This window comes from Cajanus cajan, chromosome 5 (genome assembly GCF_000230855.2).
Source record: "Cajanus cajan strain Asha chromosome 5, NIPB_CcT2T_4, whole genome shotgun sequence".
NCBI lineage: Eukaryota > Viridiplantae > Streptophyta > Magnoliopsida > Fabales > Fabaceae > Cajanus > Cajanus cajan.
In genome coordinates, this window is record NC_138521.1 from 70,826,917 (window position 1) to 70,841,848 (window position 14,932).

The 14,932-nt window shown below is 29.9% G+C and overlaps 1 protein-coding gene across 1 annotated transcript; it reads right to left on the reverse strand.

Annotated features, from left to right (window-relative positions):
• Window positions 1-786: 786 nt before the first annotated feature.
• Window positions 787-2,233, reverse strand: LOC109809012 (histidine-containing phosphotransfer protein 1). The gene is made up of 6 exons (XM_020372232.3): window positions 2,057-2,233; window positions 1,853-1,983; window positions 1,704-1,772; window positions 1,355-1,426; window positions 1,153-1,225; window positions 787-1,059 (listed from the first exon to the last, which is right to left on the reverse strand). The coding sequence occupies exons 1-6, from the start codon at window positions 2,114-2,116 to the stop codon at window positions 1,006-1,008; spliced, it is 459 nt and encodes a 152-aa protein (XP_020227821.1). The 5' UTR covers window positions 2,117-2,233; the 3' UTR covers window positions 787-1,005.
• Between the last annotated feature and the right edge of the window lie 12,699 nt (window positions 2,234-14,932).

Genomic DNA, 14,932 nt, shown 5'->3' on the forward strand with positions numbered 1-14,932 from the left:
TGAAACCAGAACGACCCGTTCTGGTCTCAGAACGGCCCGTTCTGCTGCACTCATGGTGTGTTAAATTTACATTTGGAACGACCTGTTCCAGTTGCAAAATTAACACATAACATGTGTAAGCAGAACGGACCATTCTGGTTTCAGGTGTATTCATGAAATTTAGCATTCACCTATGCATCTACGTGGCATCCACGTGACATTCACGTGACCAACAGTTAACTATATTTAAATCATTTGGACGGAAGTCCCAAATTGCAATAATTTAAATTATTGAGGACTAAATTGAAATAAAAAAATTAAAATAGGACTAAATTAAAAAAAATATTATAAGAGGCTAAATAAGAAATTTAAGATTCGCTTTCCTTGATAATCCAATCTTATAATAATGTCACATACACTGATTTGACTTTGAAGAATCATATCTTTCCAGGATTCCCCTTATCTCGAACACCAATTTAAAAGAATTATTTGGTGTCCCTCTCCAGTTTCATATTCCAAAATAAAGTGACTTTATACCTCCGCAATCTTCTTTATCTTTTAACCGATGAATGCATGCCAGCTAATGACTTATGGGACATTTCCATGTAATGACAACAGCCCCACTCCATCGGTTTACCTCGTCTATATCAGTTCAGGGAAGTCTAATGAAAGACAATCAATGTAACCAATATTGACTAGAGAATCACTGACCTTACCTCACTACCATTGTCCAAACTCTTTTAACTTGTCTATATCAGTTTAAGGGTTTAATAAGGATTATTTTTCTACCCCTAAAGAGAAAACATATTTGTGATTTTGAAGCTATCAATCTTCATTAAAGCATGCAAGAGATCACAAATTAGGCTGTTTCTTTATGCAAAAAAAGGTATACTTAATGGAAACATAGCTGAGTTCTCCATGAAAGATAATCCATACAATTATCAGGGACATTACATTAAAGAGAATTTTCACCAAAGAACAAGTGGATCACAAAATACTCTTACTTCCCTTTACAAATTAACATTCTTAGAACTCCATCGTTGGGATTGACCCACCAGCTGCCACTATCTGTTGCTCAAGCTGCATCAAATTAAAAATAAAAATAAAAATCATATCAAAAACAAATCCAGAACGAAACATAATGTTCTTCAGCTAGAGTTTTTGTCTGGTTACCCTGATCAGTGTCTCAAGCTTATTCTTGACATGACAGTACTCTTGCTTTACTTGTTGCAGACAACTGAGGCACCTGCACCAATTATAATATACAAATTTTTCTATGACCAAAGCTTAAAATTAGGCCTTCTTATTCAAACTTTTGTACTACTCTTCTAGAGTCTAAAATAAATAAAAAGTAGTCTGAAGATAAATAACTTACGCATCTATGTTCTGTTCCTCACAGAAGTTGCGGAAAGCAATGCAACAATTCTTTACCCTCTGTGCACCTATGCTGTGGCCAGACAGAAACTTTTGTCTCAGTAACCAACGATAGATAGCATAGTTTATAACAGAAACCGAATTTTCCTTCTAAGGTTAATAACTAAACTCGACCAGTTTATTAAGAGTTTTATTGTATGCTACTCTAATTCTTTATGAATCAAATGTACACAAACGTTGGAAAAGGAGAGACAGAATTGAATTGGACAAAGAGGTTCCTTTTTATTTAGATAATTAGATTCTTATGGTTTATACAATTTTGGTTAGTTCCAATAAAAAAGTGATAATACCTTGAGCTGCTACCCTTTAGCTGGTGAACATGAGCATCAACCTTTTTGAAGTCAATACTTTTCTGATCTCTGCAAAAGAAGGTGGAAGATCATGATGCACTTATTGTGTCTGGTTAAGAGAAAAGGGTGGTAGCAAATAGAAAACTCACAGAGCAAAGGTAAGGTCATTGAGAAGCCTCTCAGAATCTTCAAAGAAGAGTGAGACGACTTCAACTACAAAGTCGGGGTTGTTCTCATCTTGTAGCTGCTGTAGTTGTACAAATTGACCATCCAAGAAGCCCTTAAACAAGACCCACAATATCATCAACTGAAAACAACCCCAGAATTTATTACACACTATTTGTCTGTCTTACCTCCAAGAATAAGGATTTGGTGTAGTCCAAGCACTGTCTCTGCATCTGATCCACCTCCATGTTTTGGCTCACACAACACAAGCCACTACTTTTTGTTATGTTATGGCTCAATCAAAGGGAAGTATGCATGAATAAATAATTGTGAGAAATAGAGGTGCAAAATCCAAGGCCTTGTTGCTGTTGGTGCACGTCTATTATACCATCTCTTTCTGCCTGGACCCAGACTCTTTTATTCCTATCTACTCTTTGCTTTCTTGCACAATCACTGACCCCACCACCATTTGTCTTTATATATATTATCATTCTTCTCCATAATTTTTCATTTTACTCATTTCATCGTGCTCAAGAAATAATAATAACTAGATATTTTCATGTGCATTGTAGTGTAAAGAAATGTATATAATGTTAATATATTTTGAAGAGATTAAAATTATGTTAAATTATTATATTTAATAAATGTAAATTTTTTTAAAATAACAGTAAAATAATTATATATAGAATAAGTATATTTGTCATAAATTAAGAGGAGACTTTTTTATATAATATATTTATTGTGAATTTTTTATGTTTATTCTGTTGTTAACATGAATTATGAGATGAATTGAATAATTAATTTTTTTTATATATTTTAGTGATATACATTAAAGAAGAAATATGTTATGTTCATACTTTGGATTCTTGTTACACTGATTTTTAAATTTGACTCAATTATAATATGTATTGAATGATAATTAAAATTAAAGATATAAAAATAATAAAAGAAGTTACGAATAAAAAATACATGATGAATAGTATTTAAAAAATCCTAAAATTTAAACATTATTATACTTTAGATAATACATATTATTAATATTCTCAATTTATAATTGTGTAATTCATCGTTTCAGACCAATTTGTGGAGAATTTAATTAAAAGGATAAACATAATTTCTCTCTCTCTATATATATATATATAAAAGATTCACCCACATTCATTAAATTTTTTTAATTCAAATTCAATTACATATATATTTGTAAGTGAAATTTGATAATCTTTTTCAAATTAACATGTAATAGAAAAGTTAGGGGAGAAAAAATAACAATAAATGATGTTATTAGAAATCAAACTTACTTTTAATCATTTTTTTAAAGGATATTCGATAAACAAAATTTTCTCTTATATGTCCCTCATCAAATTATTCGTGTAGTTTTATTTTAACATTTTTCAAGCTGTCAAACAAATATATTTATCAAATTTTAATAAAAACTTTTTAACTGGTTTTTGAATGATTAAATAAGATATTACTAAACTTTTTAATTTTGAATAATTATCTAATAAATAACTTTATAGATAATAAAACTTTTTAACTTTTTTTTTAAATTTAAAATAGAAATTTACAATTTAACTCTTAACCATAAATAATTATCTAATAAATAAACTTTTTTTTATAATGATCAATTAATAATTTTGTGTATAATATCAAGATTTGTAAGTATAAATGAACAATGGTAAAAAAAAAATGAATATACAATACAATGTGCCAATAAATACCACATTGATTGTGACAACATTTTGTTTCATTTTATAAATTATAAATATAAATAGATATTTATTTTTTAAAATTATTAATAATTAAATATTATTAATTATTTTTAAAAATTAAAATCATTCTTTTAATTACACGTTAGTATATATAAATATTAATTTAATACAATTTCAAATTACTGTAATAGACATCAAAATTTTTACATAAGTTAATTAATATAATTAATAATTACATTTTATATTTATAGTTAATAATAAATAATTTCTATTTATTGTTTTTTCTATAACTGATTTTTAATCAAATTCAGTCTCTAAATTTAAAACTAATGTAATCAATAATATATATAATTACTAATTAAATATATTTTTAATTATCAATTATTTAATACTAATTAGTTAATAATTACATATTATTAATTAATTTCTATAACTGAAATTTTAATCAAATCTAATCTCTTAATTACACATTAATATCTGTATATATAATACTAATTGAATGTATTTTTATGATTGAGTAATATAATTTATATTACAGTATGAATGCATCGATAATAAATATATATTATCTTTACAGAAAAAAAATACATATTATTTTATTTTCTGTTTATAATTAATAATAATTACATTATAATTATTATTATTTTTCTATAACTGACATTTTAATCAAATTCAATCTATTAATTACATATTAATATATATAAATATTAATTTAATGCAATTTCTAATTACCTAATACAATGTTTTGATATAAATTAATATAATTATCAATTATATAATTTTATTTTCTGTTTGTAATTAATAATAATAATTTTATATTTCTTATTTTTCTATAACTGATATTTTAATCAAATTTGGTATTTAATTTAAAATTAATGTAATCAATAATATATATAATTACTAATTGAATATAATTTCTAATTACCAGTTCTTTTACATTCATTAGTCATAAAAAAGTATCACTTAACACAATAATTACAGTTATATTTTTTTTATAAAAGTTCAAATTTTATTTGGTAATTAGAAAGAAAAATATTTTTATATATCATTTATATAAAAGAATATAAGAATTAAGTTAATGATAAAAATACATATCTTAAACTTTTAAGAGGAAAAATAATTAACAAAAGTAGTGATGCAAGAAAATAATAGAAGAAGAAAAATAAGAAATAAGAAATAAGGAGAAAAAAAGAGAGTGTGGAACATACTTTCTGACAAACGAGATGAAAAAAATAAGTTTTATAAAAATTTTAAGAATTTATTATTCTGCTACATTTTATTTTCACTTAGCATTGTCTTTACCGGATTATCAAATTAAAAATTATGTATGAGGAAAAAAGTTAAGAACAATAAAAAAATAGAAAAAATATCACGTTAGTTAACTCTCTCAATTTTGCAATTTCACTATAGTTTGGGTTGTCGAAAATTCAAAATCAAAAAGAAAAGATTAGATTAGGTTGATAAAATAATGAGTGATGTGATATAGATAGTGGTAAAAAATAATATTACAAAAATATTACTTTCAATTTATAATTCTTAAATTCTAAATCTTAAAAAAAATTAAAGAAATCATATAAATAATAAAAATGTAAATGAGAAATTGTGGAACATAAATGTTTTAGCAAAAGAGATACAAAATAAATTTTATATGAAAATTAAGAATTCATTGACTTGAGTCATATTTAATTTTCATCTAACATTGATTCCAATGAATGATGAAATCTCAAATTACATATGAAAAAAAAAATTAAGAACAATAAAGAAAATCTTTTTTAGAAGGAATATTATATTATTTAACTCTCTCAATTTTGCAATTGACGTTGTTGTATATAATTATTTAGGAGTCTTTCTTAACTTCTTATTCTTCGTATCAATCAAAACAAAATGTTAAAAATTAATTTTACAATAGAAGAATATTGTTTTGTTTGCGGAATGATTTTTTAAATCCAAAATAATATGAAGAAACAAAATTAAGAATATAGTAAGAAGAAAAAAAACAGACAATCTCTTACTCGTATATCAACTCTCTCAATTTCTTGATTTCTTGTATTTGTCATTGAAAATCACAATCATAGAGCCTTTCTCGGATTCTCGAGTAGAAGTAGGTTGGATAAGATATTTAATATTAGAGAGTTGTAAATAGAAGACATAATAATAATGAAATGACATGTTGCTAACAATAGAAGAACATTATTTTGCTTGTTTGCAAAATGATTTTCAAATTACAAATTATATGAGGAAACAAAATTAAGTTAAACGTTATAGTAAAAAAGAAAAAGAGATTATCTCATACTCAACTCTCTTATTTTCTTGATTCTACTTATATTTGTCATTAAAAATCACAATCGTAGAACCTTTATCGAATTCTCAATAGAGGTATATTGGATAAAATATTTAATATTAGATATGTAAATAAAAGGTAAAATTATAGTGAAATTGACATATTTATAACATTGAAAACTACAATTGCAAAGTTTCTTTCGAATTCTCGTATAAAGGTGACTTTTATATATTATAAATAGATACATAGTTGTTTTGACTTTATCAGAGAAGTGCAACTATAAAGATTTGGAGGATTTGGAGATGGGCATGGAGGGGTTGGTAGATGGTGAGTAGGGATGGCAACAGGGCGGGGCGGGTACGGGTTTCATGATACCTGTTCTCGTCCCTGCGAGTTAAACCCATTTCCGTCCCCGTTCCCATACCCGTCGGGTATAGATTTTCATCCTCATCCCCATCCTCGTCAGGTATCGGGTATACCCGTACCCGTACCCGTATCCGTCAATTTTTTATTTTTTATTTGTAAAAAAAATGATATTTTAAAATTATTTTTTTTATTAGATTATAATTATAATTAAGTTATTTCTTTATCTTATATTATAATAAATAATCACACATAAAAAAATATTAAATTTTTTTAATATAATTAAATTGAAAGTGAGTATTAAATTAAAAATGAGAACGGGGACGAGTATGGGTACGGGTACGGGGCGGATAAGTACATACCCGTACCCGTACTCGTACCCGATTTAATATATCGGGTTTTACCCATACCCGTATCCGTACCCGGTCAAACCGGGTATTTCCCCGTCAAAGTCGGGACGGGTTCGGGTATTACCTGCGGGTACGGGTATGTTTGCTATCCCTAATGGTGAGAGATGCTGGGAATAACGAAAGATAGGTCATTGTAATGATAGAGCAATGGGAGTGGAAGAATTATTGATATGCTTGGCAAGCATGGGAGAAGATTAACGTGAAAAAAATAGTTTATATATTTAGAATTTGTGACTATAGAGACATATTAAAATAAAAAAAAAATATTATAAAATTACACAAGAATATTTTTATTGACATAATAACATTTTAAATAGATTATAAATTGATGGTGTGGCACAAAATAACTCAACTTTTATATTATAGATAGATATGTTTCATTATAACGTAATATTATTGTACTAAATAATAAATATAACATGAGATGAAAGCATCTAAATTCGTTATTATAACATTTTTCAAATGTAATTCTCTTCTTACATGATAATGTATTTTTCGTCAGCCTTTAAATATGACACTACCCACATAATTATATATTATTTCCTTTAAAATTATGAAGAAAAATATTTTTATATACATACTAGTAGGACAAATGTTGTATTAAAAGAAGGAAAAATAATTATTTAATTTATTTTCATGTACTAAAAAATTCAAAGGATAAAAACTATTATTAGGATATAAATGATTCAACCTATTCATCATATATAAATTTAACTCATGAAATGTTTGATCAAATTTATTTATTTTACTAAACAAACAAATTCATGTTTAGAAGCAAAATTAATTGAAATTGGTAAGCAGAGCAAAAATTCAGAAGCAAAATTAGATATTGGTAATGATAGATAGATAAAGAAGAAACTAGAGAAGGAGGATCTTGAGAACACAATGTGGACAAAACATTGTATCTCATTCTCAATCTCAACCACCATTCCATGGAACAAATAGTGTGCAGTGCCAGTGTGCACAATATGTACAGTTAAATCATACACTCGCTGTCTGGGTATCCAGCCAAATGGCCCCCTAGTCAAACACAGACTTTTATCTCCAAAATTTCTGTTTAGTTTCTATGGCTTTCACTATTTGGTCTCAGAAATAGTACAATATATGAGTATCTAGTCAAAATATGAGAAAATTTCATACAAATTATGATCTCAGTCACGAAACTTAGGCGCACTGAAAAATAGAATCATTCATTCTGATGAATTCAACTGGCATAACAAAGTGACACTAAATGAACCCGGATGGACACCAAAGCCATTAAAAAAAATATATATATCCGATTAGGACATGCAACAAGCATCAATTTACTATCCAAACCTATGCAGAAGAGAACACAATTTTACCACCTTAGGTTACATTAGTGAGATACATGAGACTAGTCGCCACAACCTAATCTTTCTGGTTCGATATTATCAGTCATCTTCATCAACTTTGTTGCAGTCGCAAGATTAGGGGTGGACAAAAAAAATTGAACTGAACTGAACTGGTGGTGAACTGAACTGAACTGTATTATAAAAAATTGAACTGTTTGTAAAAAAACTGAACTGAACTGAATTGTTGGAAAGTTAATTGTACTGAACTATAAAACTAAACTGAATTATAAAAATTGAACTATTTTTATAAAAGGATAAAAATTAAATGTGTCTAACATGTTATGTTTTAATGGAATAACTCGATAGTCTAAAAACTAAAACTTTAGAAAAAAAAGTGATAAAAAAAATTGTATCAATTTTATCGAACCTAACGGATCAATTGAGTTATGTTGAACTACTTATTTTTAGGCTTAAAATTCACTGAGTTTGTTTGACTTAAATTTTTTTTTCTTTAAAAAATTTAAATAAAATGGAAAATAAAGTAAAGTTGACAAATGTGTCCTATTTTGATAGATCAATGAGTCAAAATTGTTCAATTCAAAATATCATAACAGTTCAATACAGTTTAAATTACAGTTCAGTTCAAGTTTTTATAGTATAGTTAAGTTCAGTTCAATGACACAAAAAAATAGTTCAGTTCAGTTCATCTAAACTAATATTTAAGTTTAGTTCAGTTCATGAGAACTATTTTTAAGTTCAGTATAATTTTTATAAGTTCAGTTCAGTTTAGTTCATTTTGTTCACCCCTACACAAGAGAGTGAAAGTAGAGACTCGGTGTACACATCATAGAGGTATGGACAGTAACAGGATCAACGCTCTTGCAGAAGTGTAACTAAGGTCAAATCACAAGTATTAAACTTCCCCTCAAATTCAGCTCTATATCATAAAGATAAGTGAACCAATGAATAACACTGTTCAAGAGGGGACCCAACTTCGATATCATTAACACAATTACTATAACACAAATGAGTAGCCTCAAATTCTTTCCATGCATTAGATCTGAGCAAGAAAAACTCAAAGCGGTTAGCCCTATAGCATTTGAATGGGTTCATCTGTTAATGGATCATACCTAAAACCATAGAGAAATGTGAGAAACATGACATCCTTATTGGATGCAATAGGTGAACAAGATAGTTGTTTGTGGACACCTGTGGATGAATTCTCTCTGTGTGGAGTGGTTAGTTCAAAATGTAACTGTGAAAAGTGTGAATTAATTAGAGAAAAGGGAAGGCCACCTGCATACACATTTGAAAAGGAGAAGAGACTTCACTGTCAACCTTAACAAGATTTCAATATCAATGCCTGTGGTGTGGTACATGCACAGGTTTCTGTGTTTTGTGACGGTATTTCTTCATTTTAGAACACTTGATTATTCAGTGTAGCATAACTCAGATATATATATAATATATATATATAGAGAGAGAGAAGTAAAAGACGCGATCACAATTGTTCTTTCTCTAGCACTCTTTTCATGCTATTTCATTGTTCAGTACTCTTCCTGCCTGATTCGTTCATCCTTAGAGCATCTCCGGCGGCGGTTCTTATTGGAGTTCTTAAACATATTTCTCAATTTTCAATGTTGGAGTATGCCAAGTGGCTTCCACATGTAAGCTATGTTGCTTAATTAAGCAACCGTGTCTTAACTGACAAAAGGAATAAAAAAATATATTTTTACTGTAGGATGACAATTGATGGAGGACAGACTGCATTGGAATAGAGGAAAAATATATTAATTATAGGCTCCATAGTTAAGTTAAGAACTTAAATAAGAAATTTACCATTGGAGCAATATTTTGTAAAAATTTCTAAATCTTACGTGGAATAATGGGGTCCACTAAAAAAACCTAAGAAATTCACTTAAGCAACTAAGCATTGGAGATGCTCTTAGTATCTACAACAAAAAGATTTGTTTAACGTTCAACTAAACCATGCATGTATAATATATAGTAGTATCCTCGTTTCTATTTATAACATCAATTTAAAATAATTATTTATTTTTTATATAACATCTAATTGTATTATCTTATATATTAATTATTTTTAGACTAAAATGTTCATAATTAAAATATGTTTTCTGAATTTAATAAAATAAATTAATTATAAACTCTTTAAAACACGTACACTTTAATTTGTTAAGAGAAAGATGAATATTAATTAAGAGAGATAAATAAATGCTATAATTTATTAAAAGATATATTAGTAGAGAATATTAATTAGAAAAGAAAAATAATATAAGATATGTATTATTATTTATTAGAAGATATATGAATAATAACAAGTGATAGAAGTGTTTATCAACTTTGGCAGAAATTAATCTTTTTCAAAACTTTTACTATATTAAGAATATTCTTCCAATATAGTCTTTTTTGTCAAAACCTAAAATTTGAATTAGAAAATTGAGACTTGAGAACTAATTACAAGATTAATTAAACTAACAAATATCGATGGAAAGATAAGTAATATAAGATTAGTTTTAGAGAAAAAATATAAATAAAATACATTTATTGTTATCAACTAATTAATTAGTTTAGATAATTAAGGATTATACTGCGTATAGATTCTTCGAAAGTATCAGTAGTTTTATCGGATGTCCCCAAAGGGACAAGTTGCAGTATTTTTATACAAAGGTCTATATTCAGTAATGGACAGTAATATTTTAATTAATAATTCTTGTATCGTAAATATGTCTTTGTTTTTAAGATTTTGGATAATGATGTTCTAAAAAATCATTTTTTATTATATTAAACCACGCGATTTAATTATATCAAGTGTTTACTCTTTTAATTTGTAATTTTTTTCAAATATTGTTTATTAAATTACATTTTAACTTCAAGTCTTAATACATTACATCATATCTAATTATTGTGTAACATCACTCAAATATATAAGAGACGCACTATGAATGAACCATTAATTTTGTTTCTAAAATATTATTCAATCCTTTTGTTGGGTATCAGAAAGAATGAGCGGAATGCGGAAGCACCGGATCAAGTTAATTAGAGATAGAGAGAAGTAAGTAGAGAGACAAGAAAAATAAATACACACCAAGTTTACGTGGAAACTCCAAAGACGGAGAAAAAATCACGGGCGATCACGAGCAAGATAATTCCACTATGTAGAAATAGGAGAGTACAAGAAGTTCTCTAATATCATGAGAACAAAGAGATAATCTCTCAAATATAGACTAAAAATACTCTCTTGAATCTTTCCTCTCTATGTATGATTTTTCTCAAGTGTGTAGATTGCTGAAACAATTGCTATTTGCTCCAAATGCTTGATGCCTTATATAGGCATTGAGAAGAAGCGTATGCACCCAAAATAAGGAAACCTAGAACAAAACAAGGAGCAAAAAAGAGGAAACCATGCATGGAATCATGGCCTAAAATCAAGGAAACGTGTTTTCCTTAAAACAGGAAATATGGAAGAAATTTGTGCCATAACTTTACAATCTCCACCTTGGCTCAAATTTAATAAGTTGCTCATCGCCAGATAAAGCCCCAGAGGGGCAATCATTTGTTGTAGAGACCAACCAAGCCCAAACAATGTTGAAACTTGGCATTCGGAAGTGGCTTAGTAAGCATATCTGCTGGATTCTCAGATGTATGTACCTTTTGTAGTAGAACTTCACCAATAGTAACAATATCTCGGATAAAGTGATGTTTAACATCTATGTGTTTGGTCTTGTCGTGGTAACGACTATTCTTAGTCAAATGAATGGCACTCTGACTATCACAAAATACAGTAAGAACATCTTGTGTGAGACCAAGTTCTTTGACCAAACCTCGGATCCAGAGAGCCTCTTTCACACCCTCTGTTGCTGAAACATATTCTGCTTCTGTTGTAGATAATGCTGCAATAGATTGAAGTGAAGCTTTCCAACTGATAGCAGAATTACAGAGAGTAAAAATGTAGCCAGAAAGAGATCTTCTTCTATCAAGATCACCACCATAATCCGAATCAACAAAACCTGCAACATTATTAGTTGTAGCTTTGTTTCTGTCAAACACCAAGCCAATATTACTAGTACCTTTAAGATACCGAAAAATCCATTTTACAGCACTCCAGTGATCCTTTCCAGGATTATGCATGTATCGGCTCACCATGCTGACAGCATATGCTAAATCAGGTCTAGTGCACACCATAGCATACATTAAACTGCCAACTGCACTAGCATATGGAACGTGTGACATACGCTCCATCTCTTCTTTTGTTTGTGGGCAAAGGTCTGAAGATAACTTGAAATGTGCAGCAAGTGGAGTAGAAACAGGTTTACAATTATTCATATTAAATCTGTCAAGTAATCTCTCAATATATTTTTGTTGAGATAAGAATAATTTACCAACTTGTCGATCTCTATGAATCTCCATGCCAAGAATTTTCTTAGCTGCACCTAATTCCTTCATCTCAAACTCATTATTGAGTTGAGCTTTCAATTTGCTGATCAAAGACTTGTCACGTGATGCAATCAACATATCATCAACATAAAGTAACAAGTATATGAAAGTTCCATCAGGAAATTGTTGAAAATAAATACAATCATCATATTTACTCCTGGAATAACCTTGCCCAATCATAAAGGAATCAAATTTTTTATACCATTGTCTGGGTGCTTGCTTGAGGCCATATAAAGATTTCTTTAATTGACAAACAAGATGCTCCTTACTAGGAACAACAAATCCCTCAGGCTGATCCATATAAATTTCTTCTTCCAGCTCTCCATGTAGAAAAGCTGTCTTTACATCAAGTTGCTCTAATTCTAAATCAAACAGAGCAACAAAAGCAAGCAAAATACGAATGGAAGTATGACGAACAACAGGTGAGAAAATCTCATTAAAGTCAATACCTTCCTTTTGATAAAAGCCTTTAACGACTAATCGCGCCTTGCATCTAGGATCTTCAACCCCTGGAATGCCATCTTTCTTCTTATAGATCCATTTACACCTTAGAGGTCGTTTGCCTTTGGGGAGCTTTGTCAAATTCCAAGTGTTGTTCTTGTGAAGACTTTCAATTTCTTCATTCATAGCCACTAGCCACTTAGCAGAATCAACACAAGAAATAGCTTCACTATAGCTGGCAGGTTCAACATCATCATTTACCTCTTGTGCAATTGACAATGCATAAGCAGTCAAATTGTCATCAGTGTATCTAGCTGGCAATTTTATCTGTCTTCTTGTCCTATCTCGTGCAATGTTATATTCTTCCTGTTGCTGAATAGGATGATCATCACCATGATCATCAATGCTAGACTTAGTGGTAGAGGAAGATGGAACATCAACATTAGGAGCTACAGATTTTAACTCTAACTCCACCTTCTCGCTAGTACCTTGCAGATTATTAGTACTGGAAGAAGACACAGATGATTGTTTTCCAGAAGATAATAATGCATCCTCATTAAAAGTCACATCTCTACTAAGAATTAATCTTCGTGACTTAGACTCAGAACACCATAAACGATAACCTTTAGATTCAGATGCATAACCAAGAAATATGCACTTAATAGCTCTAGGAGCTAATTTTCCATCATTAACATGTGCATATGCAGGACATCCAAAAATTCTTAAATTAGAATAATCAATAGGATTACCTGACCAAATTTCTTCTGGAATCTTGAAATTAAGTGAAGAGTGTGGAGATCGGTTGATCAAGTAGCAAGCTGTAGATGCTGCCTCGACCCACAACTCACGTTGATGCCATAACCCAGCATTTGGGAGCATACAACGAGCTCTCTCAAGGATAGTTCTGTTTAAACGTTCTGCAACACCATTCTGCTGAGGTTTACCTGGAATGGTTTTGTGTCTAGCAATACCATGATTTGCGCAGAACTCATTAAAGTCACCTTCACAGAACTCCAATCCATTATCCGTTCTGAGCTTCTTGACTTTCTTTCCTGTCTGAGTTTCAACAAGAGTTTTCCACTTCTTAAAAGTGGGGAATGTTTCATTTTTGTGCCTTAGAAAATAGACCCAGACTTTACGAGAAAAATCATCAATAATAGTCATCATATAACGGCGTCCTCCATAAGATGGAACTTTAGAAGGACCCCAAAGATCAGAATGAATGTAATCAAGGGTACCTTTTGTGCGGTGAGTTGCAGTGGAGAAGCTAACTCTTTTCTGCTTTCCAAAGACACAATGTTCACAAAACTCCAACTTACCAATGCCTTGATTACCAAGGAGACCTTGCTTGCTCAGAAGGTGCATGCCTTTTTCACTCATATGGCCCAGGCGCATGTGCCATAATTTGGTGACAACTTTATCAGACATAGAAGATGAGACAGCTGCTGATCCTGTCACTATAGATCCTTGCAAGATATACAAACTACCAATACAGTTAGCTTTTAATAAAATAATAGCACCTTTTGATACCTTTAGAACTGAATACTTGCACCCAAGAGACTCTAGGGTGCCAAGAGAAATTAGATTTCGCTTCAAGTCAGGAATAAAGCGAACATTGGAAAGAGTCTTGATAGTGCCATCATGAGTCTTGATCTGAATAGTACCTATTCCTGCAATCTTGCATTGGGTGTCATTACCCATCAAGACAACACCACTATCAACAGGTTCAAGAGTGGTGAATAAGTCCTTATAAGGACACATATGAAATGTACATCCAGAATCAAGAATCCATTCAGTTTTGCTCCTCTTATCAGAAGAGACAGATATCATAACATCACCATCAGAATCAGTTTCAACATTAGCAGCTTCAACAGGATTTTTACCTTTTTCTTGCCTTTCTTGTTTCTTTTTCAAGATAAAGCAGTCGGAGATATCATGCCCAAATTTCTTGCAATAACGACAGGTTTTGTTGGATTTACGCCTTCTGGATTTGGATCTACTTTTCTTGTTACTGGTACTCCCTTTTTCTTGAGTTCTACCCCTAACACTTAAACCCTCACCCTTGTCCTCAGAGTGGATATCAAGATCAAAC

What these genes read in the sequence shown, in the direction of transcription:
- LOC109809012 (XM_020372232.3), bottom strand. Translation starts at nt 2,116, where the DNA reads ATGGAGGTGGATCAGATGCAGAGACAGTGCTTGGACTACACCAAATCC. An exon ending in AATGACCTTACCTTTGCTCT is followed by an intron (nt 1,773 to 1,852) that starts GTGAGTTTTCTA and finishes CTTCTTTTGCAG; the next exon opens with AGATCAGAAAAGTATTGACT. An exon ending in AGCTTGAGACACTGATCAGG is followed by an intron (nt 1,060 to 1,152) that starts GTAACCAGACAA and finishes AATTTGATGCAG; the next exon opens with CTTGAGCAACAGATAGTGGC.